The 18,600-nt window shown below is 39.0% G+C and overlaps 1 protein-coding gene across 24 annotated transcripts in view; it reads right to left on the reverse strand.

Moving 5' to 3' along the window:
- The window catches only part of FNDC3B (fibronectin type III domain containing 3B), a 353,923-nt gene that overhangs the window by 45,933 nt on the left and 289,390 nt on the right, over positions 1–18,600 (reverse strand). For all 24 annotated transcript variants that reach the window (XR_008710578.1, XM_055569054.1, XM_055569058.1 and 21 more), the window contains 8 exons: positions 17,874–17,960; positions 16,520–16,658; positions 14,399–14,470; positions 11,640–11,758; positions 9,679–9,784; positions 8,611–8,783; positions 5,940–6,053; positions 5,455–5,604 (listed from right to left, as the gene is read on the reverse strand). Coding sequence is in view for 23 of the 24 variants with exons in the window: in XM_055569054.1 (XP_055425029.1) it covers positions 5,455–5,604; positions 5,940–6,053; positions 8,611–8,783; positions 9,679–9,784; positions 11,640–11,758; positions 14,399–14,470; positions 16,520–16,658; positions 17,874–17,960 (960 nt within the window). In the remaining variant the exon portion in view is untranslated. The remainder of the gene's footprint in view (positions 1–5,454; positions 5,605–5,939; positions 6,054–8,610; positions 8,784–9,678; positions 9,785–11,639; positions 11,759–14,398; positions 14,471–16,519; positions 16,659–17,873; positions 17,961–18,600) is intronic.

Here is an 18,600-nt window from a genome sequence, read left to right on the forward strand (position 1 = left end):
TCTCAGGGCAAATGCCATTTATCCCTATACCCAAATTTATGTGTACAGTCCAGACCTCTGCCCCAAATGCCAGCCTAGTGTATTCAACTGCCTACTGAATATCTCCATTTAAATGTCAAATAAGCACCTCAGACTTAAGTGTCTACACAGTTCCAAAATGGTGTCCACCCCATTCTTCCTCATCCTTCCTTCCACCCCCACTGTACTGCCCATAGTTTTCCCAGCCTTCAGGTTGTTCATGCCATTTCTGTGAATCACTGCTGGGCATCTTTCTTTCTCTCACACCCCTGCCCAAGCCATCAGCACACCCTCTACCACTCTAATCTGACTACACCCTCTCACATCTGGTGACTGTAATGACCTCCTAACTGGTATTTACGTCAGCCCACGCCCCAGTCTGTAACAACCACTGTCCTTTCTGTGTCCTCCCACCAGATACACAGGTAACGTCAAAGTTCTCACAACTGTCTATGAGAGCCTATCCGATCTGTTCACCACCGCCGCCTTCCCCAAGAACCCAGAACCACTCTGCCTTCACTGTCTCCTACTTCCTCCTTCACTCCCTCTGCTCCAGCCACACTGGCTTTCTTGCTGTCTCACAGGGACACTGAGCTTGCTCACCTCAGGGCCTTTGCAACTTGCTGCCCCTTCTGTCCACAAAGCTCTTTCCCTGACGTCTGCCTAGCCCATTCAATCAGCTACTCAGGCTTCTCTCAAGTTTTGCCCTTTGCAGAGAGACATCTCTGAACACCACATTTAAACTTGTAGTTACCCCCACCCCAACCCCCATGATCCTTCTCATGTATTTCCTTTCTTTGCTTTTATTTTCATTATAGCATTTATCACCAACATAATAGTATTTCATTTAATTTCTTCCTTGATTAGAATATAAGTTCTGTGAGGGCAAGGTTGTCTGGTTCACTGCTGTAGCCCTAGCAACCAGAACAGTACCTGATACAAAGCATGTGCTCAATAAACATCATTAGCAATATTTTTTTCCCTTATAAAAACACTTGGCAACCTCTTGACAAAAATGAAAGTACTCAAAAATCTAGTTTACTTCTTAGGATACCTTATGAGGACAAATGATAAACCAAAAGGAAAGTCATATGAGCTCTTATATCAAAGGTTCACTGCAATGCTTGTGTGTTATCATTCATTTCAAAGAAGCAAGTTAAGAGCATTCATTCGCTATATAATCGCTTTTGAAACCCTTCTGTAATAAATTTTTTACATCTAGTCCTATTTCATGACAACACCAACTTTCTTTTTGGTAGAATATTTATGTCACAAATTAAGAGTATATATTTAGATATTCTTTTTGGGTACAAATTTATCACAGGGGCAGAAAAATAAGATACTGTGGAGCCCAACTTTCATATTAACTAAGGTTTTAACAACTGTGTAATACAAGGAAAAGAACATAGCTTTTAGAGTTGGAGCTTTGTTCATATCTTGATTTCATTACTTACTAACTGTGTGATTTTAGGCAAATTAATATTTCTGAGTCTGTTTCCTCAGATATAAAATGAGGATAGTAACTCATAATTTATACAGTTATTTTAAAGATTAAATTTGTTAACATGCAAAATCCTGGCTGAGTATTAAGCCAATGGTCAGTGCTTCACTTCCCACTAGGAAAATCAAGAACAAAACAGCAATAGCAATTTTCCTAGTTTCCTAAATTTTCCTAAAGCAATTTTCTTAAAACAAGACAACAACAAAATACACTGAACTAATTTTAGACTTAAAGAAAAGTTGCAAAAATAGTGTATATATTTCTCATTTTGCTTCCCCTAATATTAATACCTTATATAACTATCAGTCATGTCCCACTCTTTGAGACCCCATGGACTGTAGCCCACCAGGCAGGCTCCTCTGTCCATGGGATTTCCCAGGCAGGAATACTGGAGTGGGTTGCCATTTCTTTCTCCAGGGGATCTTCCTGACCCAGGGATTGAACCTGTGTCTCCTGCATCTCCTGAATTGGCAGGTTGATTCTTTACCACTGAGCCACCAGGGAAGCATACACACACACACACACACACACAAATATATGTATGTGTGTATGTGACATAAATATATGTGTGTGTGTGTATATATATGTGTGTATATGTGTGTGTGTGTATAATTTTTTTTAACAAAAGGAAATTCCTAGACAGTGATCAAGAGAGATAACAGCAGAAGTGGCTGAATGGGAGGCTGACCCGTTTGTCTTCGACTCCCACAACAGGCTACTGACTCAAGTGCCCATGGAAAGAAATTATTTTCTGCTACTTACAAGAATAGAACTGAGATGCTGTGCTGGTCTGAGTCTAGAAACCAAAAGGAGTTTCTTAAATACTCCTATCTTTAACTGACTACCATTAATACCTAGCCTGAGGGAATGTGATGGCAATGATGATGATCTCTGGGTGGAGTGGGGGAGAAAAGAGAAAAACTCTTTGTTAAAGGTAAGAATTAAGCAAATGGTCTACAGGGAAATCAAGGTCAAAATTTGTTTCAAACTTTCAAAATATTTATATCTCACATAATTATGACTATACAAATCTAACATACACTTAAGGTTGAATTATTGATTTCTTTACAATCTCATAGTATAATGAAAAATTCAGCACTAAGTATTTTATTACCCTTTTCATGTTATTAATGTACTCTATTATTCATTTTCTCCATTATTTTTAAAATTAACATTTTATTTATTTTACTCTGTATCTGGGTTCCATCTTCTTATTCTGTTCTTATACCTCCTTACTGGTGTTAATTGAGGTCTTCAGTAATGATTCTTGACTCATTACTTTGTCAAATATGTGCATTTGTGTTGAATGATTTAATAAGGCTAATAAGGGCTAAGGGGATATGAAGGATCCAGAGGAAAAAATACAGATTTTAATTAAATAACTGATATCAAGTATACTACATTGGCGATCTCTACAAAAATCAAGAAAGTATTATCAGTTTTGTAATTCTTAAAATCTGCATTTATGTCATAACTATCAGTCATGTCTGACTTTTTGCAACCCCATGGACTATAGCCCACCAGGCTCCTCCTCTCCTTTGATTTTCCAGGCAAGAATACTGGAGTGGGTTGCTATTTCCTCCTCCAGGGGATCTTTCTGACCCAAATATCAAAGCCAAGTCTCTTGTGTCTCCTGCATTGGCAGGCAGATTCTTTACCAACTGCACCACCTGGGAAGCCTATATTACTATAAAACAATGATCAAAACCAGGAGATACAATAGTATTAACAATGTATAGATCTTATGTATTAAATTCAAATCTTACCAATTTCTAATAATGTTCTTTTTATTTTCCAGGATCTTACTTAAGACCCAAATTTCTTTTACTAGCCTTATACTATGGAAAATGCTTTCTTGAGTTATATCTCTTATTATTACCAAATTTCAAAGTAAACCATTTTAAAGAATCTTACTAATATTTAAGAGTATGGGTAAAATATACAATATGCCTCATGTAAGCATATGTACCCAAGAATTATTTGGGTACATGTTAATTGAAGCATTCCTAAGGAAGAATATAAAAATTCAAAAATTCCTGCACAAAATAAGTAATGCTTCCATCCAATTTTTATATGATACTATATACATAGTACAGTGATATAATTTTTAAAGCACCAAATATTTAAAAGAATATTCAGGCTTTAACCTGACTTTGTAGTAATATCAAATAAAAATGATTCAGATTAGGTTCCCAGGTATCAAGAAATTAATATAAGATGAGATTTTTTCCTGGCAATACTTCTTTAGTATAGCAGGTGTGGTCTTGAGAGTACTATCCCCTTTATAGTATCTGACTCATTTTATGACAAATAAGTATAGACGTTTGAAAATACTACTGTTGAAACAGGGAGGCAAGATTATTACGCAGGTTCTATTCTTACCAATGTATCTTTAAAATGCAATTTTGGGGTGTTAATGCCAAGTAACAACAAAAACCCCGACAGAAAAAAAGGAAATAGAACATTTTAAAGAGAGACCAAAACTCAAAAACAGGTTGAACTGAAGTTCTTTCCTGTGATGGCAAAGAGTTTTTATTTATATCCTGCCTTGTTCCAAAAACAGGAGTGGAGCACATAATTCAACCTTTCCCCAGTGACTCAGCATTGTTATTATAAAGCTCAGATAATGTGCCGTGACCCTGACTCACTGATGAAGGGTTAATTATGTCCCAGGCCGTCCATTTGAGGGGTGTATAACAAAAGAGTTTAACCAGAAATGTTTACGATAAAACAGCCTTCAGAATTTAACAGAAAAGCTTCTGTTGATCTGGAAAGTTAACTTGTGTGTGCACATGCTCAGTCGCTAAGTTGTATCTTTGCTACCCCCATGGACTGCAGCCCACCAGGCTCTGTCCTTGGGATTCTGCAGGCAAGAATACTGGAGCTGGTGGGTTGCCATTTCCTTCTCCAGGGGATCTACCTGACCCGGGGTTGAATCTGTATCTCCTCCACTTCAGGCGGATTCTTTACCACTGAGCTACTTGGGAAGCCCAAAGTTAACTTAAGAAGGGAATATTTTCTCCAAAGAGGCCAGAGACACTGAAGTAAATGGACGTGTAATAAACAATATGATCCATGACTTAAATCAGATGGAAACCTAAACCTGGCATCTTTGCTTCTTTATTTAAATCTAAACACGTGTGAAAATAGAATTCTTTGTTATCTCTCCTTCTGGTCATCCTGATCATTCTTTGAGGTTGGCACAAAGCAGTGCTCAAATGTTACTGGACAAATGGAAATAAATGAACAAAGAACCCTGTTTTCTCAAGACAATAAGGCTTTACAAAGGGAAAAGAAAATATTTACCCAAGTCAATAAAATGAAAGTAAACCTATGACTGCTGTCACTCTTGGGGGTTAGGCTAGGAGCCGATGGCTCTTTGTGTTATTCTGTCTGGACACCCAAGTGGAAGCTTACGGATAGCCAAACCTTGTTAGTAGTCACTGAGAGGTGGGAGGTGGGGCCTATGATCAAATGCAGACTGTCCAAACTACTCTCCTGTTGGTTTCTGGCTCCAGTTAACATCTGGAATGGCAAGTTTTAAAGGTTTTTTGCCTTTTGTCTAAGTGGCTTTCCCAGCGAAATGTGCATCTTGGAAAATTCAGACAAAAGGCATCTTCCCTAGGGAGCTGTGCCCACTTTGCCTTGGACTCGATCCCGTATTCAATGAATTAACCAGCAAACACAAGGCAAGGGCGTTGAGGAGTACAGTGGAGACGATTCAGATTTTGTTCCCATGTTTCAGGACCTCTCAGAGAGGCAAAAATGAATTGTAAAATGCCAAAACGATTGCATCTATTTTTATTTAAAAGGACTCTTTTTCCCATAACACCCTTCCTGATGTCCTCCATCATGAGCCTTTGAGTAAGTTTCCCAAAGAGTCTTTCAGGGGAACACCAGTATTTGTGAGTAACGGCCGCACAGTATCAGCCTACCTGTAATCGACAGCAATACTGTGCAGCAGGTAACAGGTCCCTCATTTCGAAGCCGGTGTCTGTCCCATGATAAACGAGTTCTAAGGATTCTTCATCTTCTCCCCACTCCAACCTGTACTCTGAGATGTCGGCACCAGAGCTTTCAGGACTCTGGAAATTTCAGAAATTTAATTTCATTGAGAAGAAAATCTTATGATGTTTGTGTTCAACTAATTATACCAAAAAAAAAAAAAAAAAAAAAGAGCAAGATGCCTCAGAATATTTGAAATACATGCAAAAGAAAAGCATGAAAAAGATACTCAATTTCCTCTTAATTTGGATCAGTGGTAAAATCTGCATAACTCCTGGCAAGCACTAAGGCAGATGACTGTGTAAGAATCACCGACCTACATGTGAATTTTAGCTTTGTAGAGCCCTTGTACCTTGCACTGGGGAACAGATAAAGTAGAAGAAACAAATTAATGCAAAACGTGTGCCTGACTTACCTCCCAGCTCACTAGGACACATCCATCAGGCGTAAAAGAGATACAAGGTGCTTTGCACTGTCCAGGAGGCCCTGCAGCAGTGGTAATTTCTGAGACATCAGAATAGGGACCATACTGCAAGAGAGAAACACACATGTGCTTGTAGGGGTGTGTTAGGGATGTGTGTGTTTGTGTGTGTGTGTGCATGTAACACAAGCTTATAACCAAACAAGGGCTAGGCTAATGGTATCATCAATACAACTGATTAAAAGCATTACCTAATGGTGTTCACTTTCAATGACATGAGTAGATTTTCTTCCCACATACATTACTTGAGTGGTAAACGTCTATTTTTATATATATATATATATATATATATATATATATATATATAATTTTTTCAATTCAAAAGGATTAGAAAGTTGGTTTACTATACATTTTTGCTGTGACCTAAGAAATAAAAAATGCTGACTTTTGCTACATCACAGCATTGTGCTTTCATTTCTCAGGGCGTTTCAAAGTAAACCAAGTCAGATGCACACTGTAGTTTAATTTTTAAGGCATAAAAATCTGTGTGGAATTGTTGGTTATCAAATTTTGAGTATTTCTTCTAGTCACTGGTATTTTCCAATTTGAAACCAACAGTCCTATTACTGTTTTCTTGGCATGCCCACCATCTCAACTATCTGAAGGTTTATACTGCACTTCTCTCCTCCTCCTACCATCAGTGGCCACACTGCTCAGAGACAATCATCACTTTAGTTTTAAAACACATCAAGAGAACCAGAACCACCACGTTAAGGTGGAATATGTGGTACTTAAAAGAATTGGGGCAAAGAATAAAGTAATTTTCAGGCTAATGAGGAAGTCCAACCAGTCTATCCTAAAGGAGACGGACCAGTCCTGGGTGTTCATTGGAAGGACTGATGCTAAAGCTGAAACTCCAATACTTTGGCCACCTCATGCGAGGAGTTGACTCATTGGAAAGGAGTCTGATGCTGGGAGGGATTGAGGGCAGGAGGAGAAGGGAATGACAGAGGATGAGATGGCTGGATGGCATCACCGACTTGATGGACATGAGTTTGAGTGAACTCCAGGAGTTGGTGATGGGCAGGGAGGCCTGGTGTGCTGCGATTCATGGGGTCGCAAAGAGTCGGACACAACTGAGACTGAACTGAACTGAATGAGGAATATGACTGTGTTTTTCAAAATGGAGGAAAAAACATAAAGAAAAAAATCTTTCAAATTTTCTAATATAACTTGCAAATATACTGAAGGTAGGGGAGAAACTATCTGGAGTAGACCACAGAAGAGGACCACAAGTCAAATATATGGTTAAATTTCAATATAACAGGATTTAAAAATAAGGCTGAGATAGTTTCTTTAAATGACAAATTAGTGAAAGGAGAAAGTAAACCTCAATCAGTCCAGTTGCACATGTGTCTTTATCATGGCAAATATCTTCTTCAAAAGTTGAGGGGGAAAATCACCAGGGTTTCATCTGCAGCATGGGTGATTATCACCATCCATCCTCCTTTTACTTATGAAAAGTCAGGGTACAGAGGCTTTCTTATCTTCTCACCAATACATTTTAATTGTCTAGTTTTGTGTGTGGGTTTTTTTTTAATTTAAATACCTGTATCTGAAATTCTTTCCTAATGGTGAATTAGAAGAGATCCAGCTCTTGTTCAAGGTTTGTGACCCTACTTCAGACCAAATGTTTTCAAACTAAGGCCTGGCTAACTTGAAACAGACTAAAGACAAACACACTTCACTTCTGAAAGGCATGAATGAACACCAAGAACTAGAAGGGTCATTGCCAACTTGCTGTCACTGTCAGTTTGGCTTTCTTTCTTATAAAAATCTCATCGATTAATTACATCTATTTATTTGTACAGAATGCATTTATACACATCACTGGCCCTCTGTAGGGCGTTAGCAGCAGTTTGCCCTACCCACACCCTTCCACCTTCTTTTACATTTCTGCCCATCTGTGACACACCAAAACGTCCTATAGTTTCTGGGTCACTTCATTCTCATTATGAATCCGCATCACTCTGCAATTAAAAAAACCAATCACCTTTGTGCATATAGTCAGACCCTTTCAATCTTGAATAGCCCACCTCAACAACTTCAAATGGAGTACTAGAAAGGACCAGAGAGTTCTATGAAATAAAGAAAAAACAAATAAGCTGGTATCCCTAGCCTCTACCCCAGCAGAGTTTTAAAAACTGATCTAAGACATTGCTGAGTAATTTAGACAACATGGTAAAGGAATATTATGTAGTCCTAATCTCCCATAAATGATTTATATAATCTATGAGAAACTAGGAAACCACCAAAAGGCATCTAAAAGGTAAAGTTATATTATATAAATATAAATTATATATTATATAAATATAAAAAGTTATAATATATAATTGATGAGAAACTAAGAAACCACCAAAAGGCATCTAAACAGTAAAGTCCTTATTAACTTTGAGCCCTGTCTTAACAGGAGGACAAAAGAATCAAAATTTCCAATGCTGGGTCTACATGAAATCAAAGCAGGATTTCTTCAGAAATAAGATTGTATATACAGTTCTTTAATGGCTGTCACAGTTGGACAGATACAGATGAGGAATTTTAGGAGGGTGGAAACAGAAGTGCCAGGACCTCATGTTTTTGTGGTGATAAGCCCGCATGTACTCACCCCTCCGTCATTCAGAGCCCGCACCCTGAAGCGGTACACGGTTCCTGGAAGCAGGTTGCCCACGGTGCACTCGAGCTCCGGCCCATGGTACACCTCCGAAGCTACATCCTCCGGTTCTGTCATCTCCACGCTATACTCCGAGACCTCACAGCCACTTTCAGAGGCAGGAACGTCTGGGAATGGAGAACATTGTTCATCTTAGAAGTTTTTTATTACTTCAGGTTGGCCCTATCACACCTTATGCTCTATGACATCTGCAAAATATCATGTAGGTAGCCTGTCCTTGATATTTACAAAAGAACCCCCACTTCAAAAAGAGAAAGAGATACAAAAGACAGTTTCTTAACAATGTTATCCATACTTTTCAAAGCAAGTACATTTAGTGATATGAACAAAATGATCCCAAAACCATAGAACTTTTAGGCAATTCCTTTACATTCTAATGCAAGGTAAAGGTAAGAATTAGAGGGGAGAAAAATCTTCTTTTTAACCTGAAACCAAAGGACATATTAAATCAAGTTAGAGAACCCCAAACTGGCATAACATCTTAATTTAGACATTAAGTGATGGGGAACAATAGTCTGACAGAGTTCTGCAGGTTTATATTTGCAATTTTACATGCTGTGAATTATTAATATGACAGGAAATGCTAACACAGCTTGAGCTGAGACTGTAAAACACCAGGACCCACACATGACAGGGTGGCAAAGGTGAGGATACAGACGTTACCTAATGAACAGCTTCTTGGTTTAACCTCTTTATTAAGCTCTTTATTTTTTATTTTATGAATAAAGTTGAGGAACTCCTGCTCTGAAACATTTTCTAGAACAGTGCCCTCTGAGGGCAGAGGGTGAACAGCACATGTGGCACCACCAGGAACAGGAGGATGGGCCACAGTGCTGGGCATTCACAAACCCAAGCCCACGTACATTAAACAGAATATGGACATTTTCAATAGACACAAATCTGGTTTTCTGAAGAAAGACCTGAAACTTAATTACAAAGCAGTAAGTCTTAAACTCAACCTCCAATTGTCCAAATTGGCGACGTGAAGATGTGGTCACTCACCCCACTCTAAGTGGACTTCTTTGTGCTTTGGTCTACCCAAAACCCTCGGTGGGCGACACTGACCTGGTGCAATGCTTAGTGTGCGAACAGGGAGACTTTCAGAACACTGCAGGAGAAACACCAAAGAGAACCGTCTCTTAGTTACTATGCATTTTTTAGAGCTCTACATACCAGGCAAATTCCACTCCATACCAGCAAATGCTGCCAAGGAGGGGGTTACACATTGAATGTGTACACTTATTATGCAATACGATCTTCATCTCTCTGTGTGTGGTGCATATGTATATTTGTGTATGTTTTAAGTATGGACATATGCATATGGCACTGGTAAAAATAATTATTTCTGGTGTCAGATTTGCAGACTGACATTTTGACTGTTGTGTATCCCAAGCACACAGTTACTTCCCTTTAAACTAAAAATTAGACCCTTCCTGAGGACAGAGGAGAACACAAAACAACAGCTGGATGAGGTTTATAAGCGGTGCCATAATTGGCCCACCATCCACATACAGAGCAGAAAAGCAAATAAAGTCAGCAGAGTGTGACATTACCCAGCAGGTTCTGCTAATGTTAAAATCATCAGGGTTTCTTTTTTGCAGGATCTGGTTGTGTAAGGCTGGTGGTATGGAAGCTGACACCTTTTTGAGATATGAGGAACATGGTAGAGATATGCAGCTCAACCAACCTCATCCTCCTCCTTGAGGAAATGCGGTGCAGAGGAGAATGTTTATACATTCAAGGAGCACCACTGCCTCTGTGCGGCCTTGTGCAGCACCTCGTGTGAAAGAGAAGCTCGCCAATCACCTGTGACTTTGAGGTCAACCTGGCTCACCATTGGAGACACTGCATAAATGTCGTTGAGCTGGGCCTTTTTTTTAAACCTGAGAATTCTGTCTAAATATACAGTCTAGACTTCACAATACTGCTATCCTTGGGAGGGAAAGAAAATAAACATATGACACTGTCAGAGGTGGGTTGATTGGCAAAATTCGGCACCTACTGGCAGGTGTTCTCTTGACAAGTCAACCCAGTACAGGGCTATAAGCCATCTTTTGTGCGCGCTCTCTCTCTCTCTCTCTCAATACCAATGATTTCAAAACCACGATGCTAAATATCTCTCTGATGAACATGTTTTTTAACATATTGCCTCTCATTCACTTTCTAAATGTTCATCATTTAGATAATGATCTCATTACTAGAACACTTCATGTGTACTTGTTGTTTTGAGTGCATGAGAACACTGTGAAGTTGTTTCCTGACATGCTGAAGTTTCCTGACATGTTGAACGGTTGGTCTAAGGTCATATAAATTGTAGACAATGGTGGTGGTCATTCTGTGATGTATAAAAATATTAACTCACTGTGTTGTGACAGGAAACTTATATAATATTGTAAGTCAATTATACTTCAATTTTAAAAAAAAAGGCAGACAACAAGAGAACTGGTGCTACCTACAGATGTATAGGTTGGGCACTGGGCAATCTGAGGAGATGCAGTTCAGCTCAGTTATCCTAGGTATATGTGGCTTTACAATCATTTTCCAGCAGATGGCAGTAAAGTATCAAGAGGAAGGTGTGTCTCACATTCTTCCAAAACTGCCAAAGTAACAGCAAAGCTGAGCTGGAGGTTGTATCTTTTTGCTCTAAATTCTAAGCTTTTCTATCATCGCGATAACTGAGGTTCACCCCCGTATTTGTTAGCCAATGCAAACTGCAGACCACCTTCAATTTTCAACTGTGATGTGGTCATGCCCAAGTCTTGGAAAGCAGCACAATTCAGTTGAGAATCATCTGGGTCTATCTTTCTATACCCTCTAAAGAACAATTCAGAAAACTCTGATGTGATACCATGGCAGGCTGTAGTACCAAGATATATTTTTTAAAAGCAATTTATTCTGATGTTACAGATAGGCTGTCTGAATCTGACCAAAGATGTTTACTTTTACACCGAAACAAAACCAACCTGACTGTGTCCACCAGTACTTATGCAGCATGCTCGGAGTTTGTACAAAGTGCCTGGTTTCAAGTGGGTGAAAGTGTACTCTGTAGCCGACCCACTGTAGGCCACTTCCCACTGACTCGCTGCAAAAGAAGACCACGTGTGAGTTTATGCCTTTTGTAAAAATGTAATAGTATCAACCATTCCTGATAAGAAAAAGCTCTAAGTGGTTTCCGTGAAAACCAGCATCTCCTATTCTTTTCTTCTTTTTTAAACAGTCACAGGGCTCTCTTTCCATTTCCTTTACAAAATTACATACTAAAATAACATGAAGGCATTTTTAATACTTAGCACTGCTGGTTACACTACTTAATGTCACCATGATCACATTTGCTGACTGTGGAGGTGTGGATGCTGGAAAGACCAAAATCTATAGTTGGTCCTGTAGCAGGAGACGGTATTGAGCAAGTTGGCAAGTGGTGATGGTGTGAGAAGCCCCTGGGGCCAGCTGGGCAGGGGGAAGCAGGCTTGGCCATGAGGTTCCTGGTCAGCCCAGGGCACCACTGAAGAGTTTCTCCTGGTTCTTATCTGCCTGGAGGTCACAGCAAGTGAACTCCCCCGACCCCATCCCAGCCATATAGACCAAGCCCTTTGGGTAAAGGCCTGCTGTCTCCATGGAGCCCCACTTAAGACAAAAATACCCAAGACAGTGACTTTAAAGATGAAACACTCAGTGTGACCCAGGTTATCTAACCACTTCTGAGGATTAAAGAAAGCAAGCAGGGCCACTGAGGGGCCTGGGTGAGGCTGATGCCACCAGGAGAAGAGCACTGTGTGTGGGGTGGGGTGGGGTGGGGCGGGGTGGGGGGGGCGGTGCTTCAACCATCCAGGACATTTATTCCTCCTCTGCTTTGCTCCCACCAACACTATGTTCCCAGCAGACTATTTGAAAGGAACGTTTTACTCCATGCAGTTGTTTTAGGGAAAATACTTTTACCCTCTTCCACGACAGTTACTTGGAGAAGGAAATGGCAATTCCTGGAGAATCCCATGGACAGAGGAGCCTGGTGGGCTATAGTCAGTGGGGTTGCAAAGATTCAGACATGACTGAGGCACTAACATACACACACACACGATAGTTACTAACTTCCACAAATACTCTCAGCTGCTTATTAGGCCAGATTTACAATCAAGTCTGGCGAAGGAAATGGCAACTCACTCCAGTACTCCTGCTTGGAAAATTCCATGGGTGGAGGAGCCTGGCAGGCTATGGTCCATGGGGTTGCAAAGAGCTGGACACAACTGAGTGACTTCACTTTCTTTCTACAATGAAGTCACATGCACAAGGGCCATATAGGAACAAGGGGGAATAATAAAGATAGTCATTCTGACATAAGTGAGTAGATGACCTGTACTGCAAAGGCAGCTAGGAACAAGGACTAGAGAGGAGACTGAATTAATCCCTGATGCCATGCACTACCGGAGAAGGCAATGGCACCCCACTCCAGTACTCTTGCCTGGAAAATCCCATGGACAGAGGAGCCTGGTGGGCTGCAGTCCATGGGGTCGCTGAGGGTCGGACACGACTGAGCGACTTCACTTTCACTTTTCACTTTCATGCATTGGAGAAGGAAATGGCAACCCACTCCAGTGTTCTTGCCTGGAGAATCCCAGAGACGGGGGAGCCTGGTGGGCTGCCGTCTATGGGGTCGCACAGAGTCGGACACGACTGAAGTGACTTAGCAGCAGCAGCAGCAGCAACCATGCGCTACCAACACTGTTGACCTTACGTGCAGAATGGCATCTACTTTTAATCAGCCACAGTGGTCAAGAGAGCCACAAAACTTCAAAATATATTTAGTTTTTCACAATGAGACACTGAATATACATGACTTCTCTCAAAGGCCTGATTTTTAGCATAGAATATAATTTTACATTAAGAACAGCTGTGCCCATCTCAGAGTATTATGAGTTTTTTTGGCTTAAAATAGGGTAGGGCCCAACTGATGTGAAAATAAAACATTCCAGGTGGCTATCATGGCACAGAATAAAGAGCAAGCCACACACCTGCACAGACTGTTTGTAAAAGTTGCTGTTAACTCTCCCCGCTCCCCCCACAGGTGTATCACTTTAAAAAACAAAGTACTAGTTACAGGGATCATTAGAGTGGTGGTGAGACAGGTGTCATTTTTATAGTTCTGAGGACTTGACTTTTTTCTATTAAAGCATAATAAATTTTATTAGAAAGACGATCTAAGAATTTTTTAGAAAACACTATGGAAGGAATCTGACCTCTAACACTGTCCCGCTTTAGCTCACCTAGTGTAAGGAGTAAGGATTAAATAATCTGACCGAGAAATAACAAAAATGAAGACATTTCTTGAATTTGTTACAGTGTGTTATGCTTGTCAGCAGCCCACAACAATATGTTGTGATCCTCTGTGCACTGATTTATTCTTCCTGCTGATCGCTTCTGACACTTTCTCTGCTTATAAGAATTTCTACAGAAAGTATGCCAAGAGAGATGAAAAACATATTTATTCTATTAATGAGGACCTTTGGCTTAAAGAAGTGACAAAAACTTTAAAAAGCATGATAAAAATATACATATCAAGCAGACTGATCCCTGATGCTGTGTTTGAAAGAAAAAACTGTCAATATGTGATGAAAGCCCATTTACTGTAGTACCGCTATCAACAGAATAAACGATAGCCCACTATTATTATACAGATGTTTATCTTATTAGAAAACAGGACTTGAATAAGAATTTCTACAAACTTCACCTTCAGAATTTCCATCAGTAATCTCCAGCAAGTACTTGAGTATTTCTGAACCACCACTGTCCTTTGGAGGGTCTGGAAAGTAAGCAAATGTCTTATTACCTATAAAAGCATATTGACTTTTGTTAGTAAACATTATTAGAACACACAGAACCATGTAACATTAGACTGTATAAATTCTGGATTCAACTAAAAGACACAAATAACATTTCACCCAACTCCTTACTTGAAAAACAAAAGAAACAAAAACACCACAAAATCTTCTGACTATGCAAAGGTTACAGAGCTAGAAATGCTGAAAAGTTAGCATTTAGTGAAACATGAACAAAACTCGAAATATGATTTTATTTTTCTAAGAGTTATGGTCAAATATTTATTTTGAGAATTCTAAAGCCTGTTCTTCAATATATGGTGGTTTTTATATAAAACAAAATATTCACGTACTTCTTTTCAAAAATTATTTTATTCTTTATTTCACTTAAATCATCACGACCAGATTCTTTTGCGAGATGGAAAGAGAGGGAAAGGGAGGTGTAAAAATTATTGATGAAATTTCAAATTGTTCATCACAGTTTGCTGCTAAGCAAACTTTACATCCTAAGTGAACCTAATAGAAAATCAGATCAACTGGTACCTGTACCAAAGAGGTGGTTTGAAAAAGGGGTTCTGGCTTGTTACTAGAACCCTGTGTACCTTAGCTATTTGTCTTATTGGTAACCCAGGGCCTGCAAGAATTTTCTTTTCTGAGCAGAAAAATACCTTTTTTCAAGACTACACAGAATTTGCCTCTACTATCAATTGGCCATCTATGTTTTAGACATATTCTCGGGTTACTCATATAGATTTAGAAACTTTAATCCCTCTTTTCACCTATAATTTCTATGAATATACATTAATTTCAGTAGTAGATATTTACAGCAATAATTAAATAGTTAAATATTATGGCATATGGGGCCTCCTTGGTGGCTCAGATGCTGAAAGAATCCGCCTGCAATGCAGGAGACCTAGGTTCAATCCCCGGGTCAGGAAGATCCCATGGAGAAGGGAACAGCAATCCACTCCAGTATTCCTGCCTGGGAAACCCCATGGACAGAGGAGCCTGGCAGATTATAGTCCATGGGGTTGCAGAGTTGGACAAGACTGAGCGACTTAACAGTTAACAGTTAACAATGAAAGTAAATGTTCAGTGCTGACAGAAATTTCTAGGATATTCTGAGAAAAGAAGCTTTAGATCTGGAAAAAAGCACACTTAGATTTTTTTTGTTTCTTTTAATCATATCCATGTTCCAGGGAATAATTCTGCCTCAAAATTACCACATAACTTGAAGCAGTGATATGTCTCAGTGGTTGGTCTCTAATAATGATTTAGTTATGTTTTATATTTCCTTTATATCACTTGACTGCCAGGTAAAATTTTTTTTTTGTCTGTTAGGTAGTTACTATTCTTGTATGATGTTAGTGATGATCATACACATCGTAACAGTTTCACATACAATTGCAAATGTTTATCAACATTCTAATGGCATTTATTTCATTGAAATAATCCATGCAGCAGGTGAGACACAATACCCTTCTATCAGATTCCTACAAATAGCATATAATGAACTTTAATATGGAAACATCCTGAAGTCCGAGACCTCTGGTTATATACAAACAACAAAAACTAAAGTCTTCCTAATTCATTGTAACTTAAACATTCTGTCAAATTTAATATGACTTAACCTAAATTTTGAAATCTATTTTCAATACTAACTTTATAAATCAACTTTCATATTAATAACTTTATAAATCAATTTTCATATTAAATATTGCTACATTTTAAGGGAAAGTTACTGAAGAATGATATATTCAGAGACTACCACATACAAATTATTAATATATTAAAATACAGGCGGAAGAAGTGTCTTACAGGAAAATCATGAAGTAAATGAAATGCTCTTACAATTGTCAATTTTACCAACTGGTGGCATTGTCAGGATATTTCTAATATATATATTTCAAACATGTAAAACTCCCTCAGATAATATGGTTTCTTTGTTAACTGGTTTGTCACTGCTGAAATTAATCAAGTTTAAAAAAAAACCTGTCAAAAAAAGCAGCAGCAGCAATAGCAATAAAACATACCCCATTTGACACTAAAGCCATGAGACATAACTGGTCCTTTAATGAGGGGTCTTGTAGGTGGTCCAGGCCTGTCTGGACTCGTTGTACAAACCAAAACTTCACTTGGGCAGCTTTTCCCTTCCATATTAGAAGCAGTCAGCTGTAACACAACCAATAACACATTCATATGCTTTAGATAGTAGGTCTTAAACCAGTGGTGATGTTCAATATGGCAAGATCAAGGCATCCATGAACTCAGATACAGACACATATTCTCCCTTGCTCTCTCACAATCTCAAACTACTAATTTATAAGTGTTTCTTTAATGGAGTACTTATTTTCTATATAGTTTACTTATTAACAATTAAAAATGAAACAACAAGGTAGGTTTTAGCTAAAGACACTTTTACCTTTTCAAGAATACGAAACAAAACCAGTATGTCTCCACCAGTTCATTTTGTTTTATGGAAGGAAAATATGGCGGGGGGTGGTAGGCAGCAGATATAAAGAACCTTGCTAACCTTGATTATTTAGGAGTAGGACAACGCCACCTTGTGGAGAATTGCTGGCAGTATACCTCTGATCTCATAGCCAGCCATTGAATAACAAGGTTTTTTAAAATATCAAAAACTATCATTTTCCTTTAGTAGTCACACGTTCCACTTGACAATCTGACAAATATTTATGGAGTGACTCCTACAAGTTAAATAATATGATTTGTCTCACAAATTAAGAGAAGGAAAGAGAGAATCAGAAGACAACCACATCTCTCTAAAACGCACACCCTCGCACCAGCAAGTACAAGGCTGTGCTAGGATCAATAACAGTAAGGCAGCACAGAAGGCAGCCTGCTGTCTCCTCTCTCCTAATGAGATAGCAAAACTGTCTTCCGCTACAACACAATGTCCCACGGTGACGTTAGCAGTGCTTGTCCAGAGCCTAACAGGGGAGGGGTGTAGGTAATAGAAGAGAAAACGAAAAATGGCTGAGAAAAGAAAAATGGGCAAAAGAGCACAGGACAATGGGGAAAAAAAGAAATCTGATGAAAAGAAGAAACTCTGAATAGAAGGACGTAAAGTGCAGGTGAGAGACAGGTACGCTGGGCACCTGGTCTGAATCTTCCTGGGCAAGGGCATCTAGCCTCGTTATGTAATTTATTATAGCACATCACAGTGACAGGTTTATTTTCTCAAAAGTCGGGGGTAGGTTTTAAAATTAAAGTATGGTGTGTATTTTATAGATATTACTTTAAAAGTGTAAAGTGCAGCAACTTAAAAAAGTTTTTAACCTGTAAAGTTGATTTAAAATGATAAAGGGGGGAAACATAAAAGAGCTTTATTTTTAAGCAGTTCAAGTACCCAAATGACTGACTTACCCTGAATTTATACTGTGTGCTTCTTTTGAGATTTTTCACAGTACAGGTTAAATCCTCTCCAGTGTATTTTGGGTGGAAAAGGTTATCCTGAAAAGGCAAAGCCAGAAAGAAACATCAGTATCATAAAATCTGGGCATTAAATCCTTGTATGTAGGAGTTTTAGACTGCCTCTTTCCATTATCACAGTGGGCCAGAAGTCTGGCAGCTATAGCAAAAATAGGGCCAGAATCCCATGGTGCTTTAAGTGCAACTTTAACTGTTATCACATCATAATCTGTCCTGATCTGGGCACTTTTATTGTGAGACTAACACTAATGTGAAAGAGAACAATGCTCTCTTTGAAAAAGTGCAAATTTCCTTTTAATAGATGCCACCATAAACTTTCCTCACAGAGCCAACTTTTTCTGGTTACTCAATAAGCATTTTAAACAAAGAATTTAACTACCAAATTAACGAAGCAGTATGTAGTTAAAAAAAAAAAAATCATTTAACAACATTGTCATGAAAAAACGCTCTTGTGCAGAAGTCCTCACTGTCAAGCTGCAGTGTGCTATGTAATAAAGAGTGGTTGGGGTTTCTGCCACAGTGTCTTCTGGCTAACGGGGAAAGGCAAGCTTGGATGGGGAAGATACAGTCCTTCAACGGGATAAAGGTCCCACTGACAGCTAACTGTCTGGAATCCATACAACAGTATCTTAGTCATGCGTGCATCCACCCCCATTCATCC

The sequence above is a fragment of the Bubalus kerabau genome, chromosome 2 (assembly GCF_029407905.1).
Source record: "Bubalus kerabau isolate K-KA32 ecotype Philippines breed swamp buffalo chromosome 2, PCC_UOA_SB_1v2, whole genome shotgun sequence".
Lineage (NCBI taxonomy): Eukaryota > Metazoa > Chordata > Mammalia > Artiodactyla > Bovidae > Bubalus > Bubalus kerabau.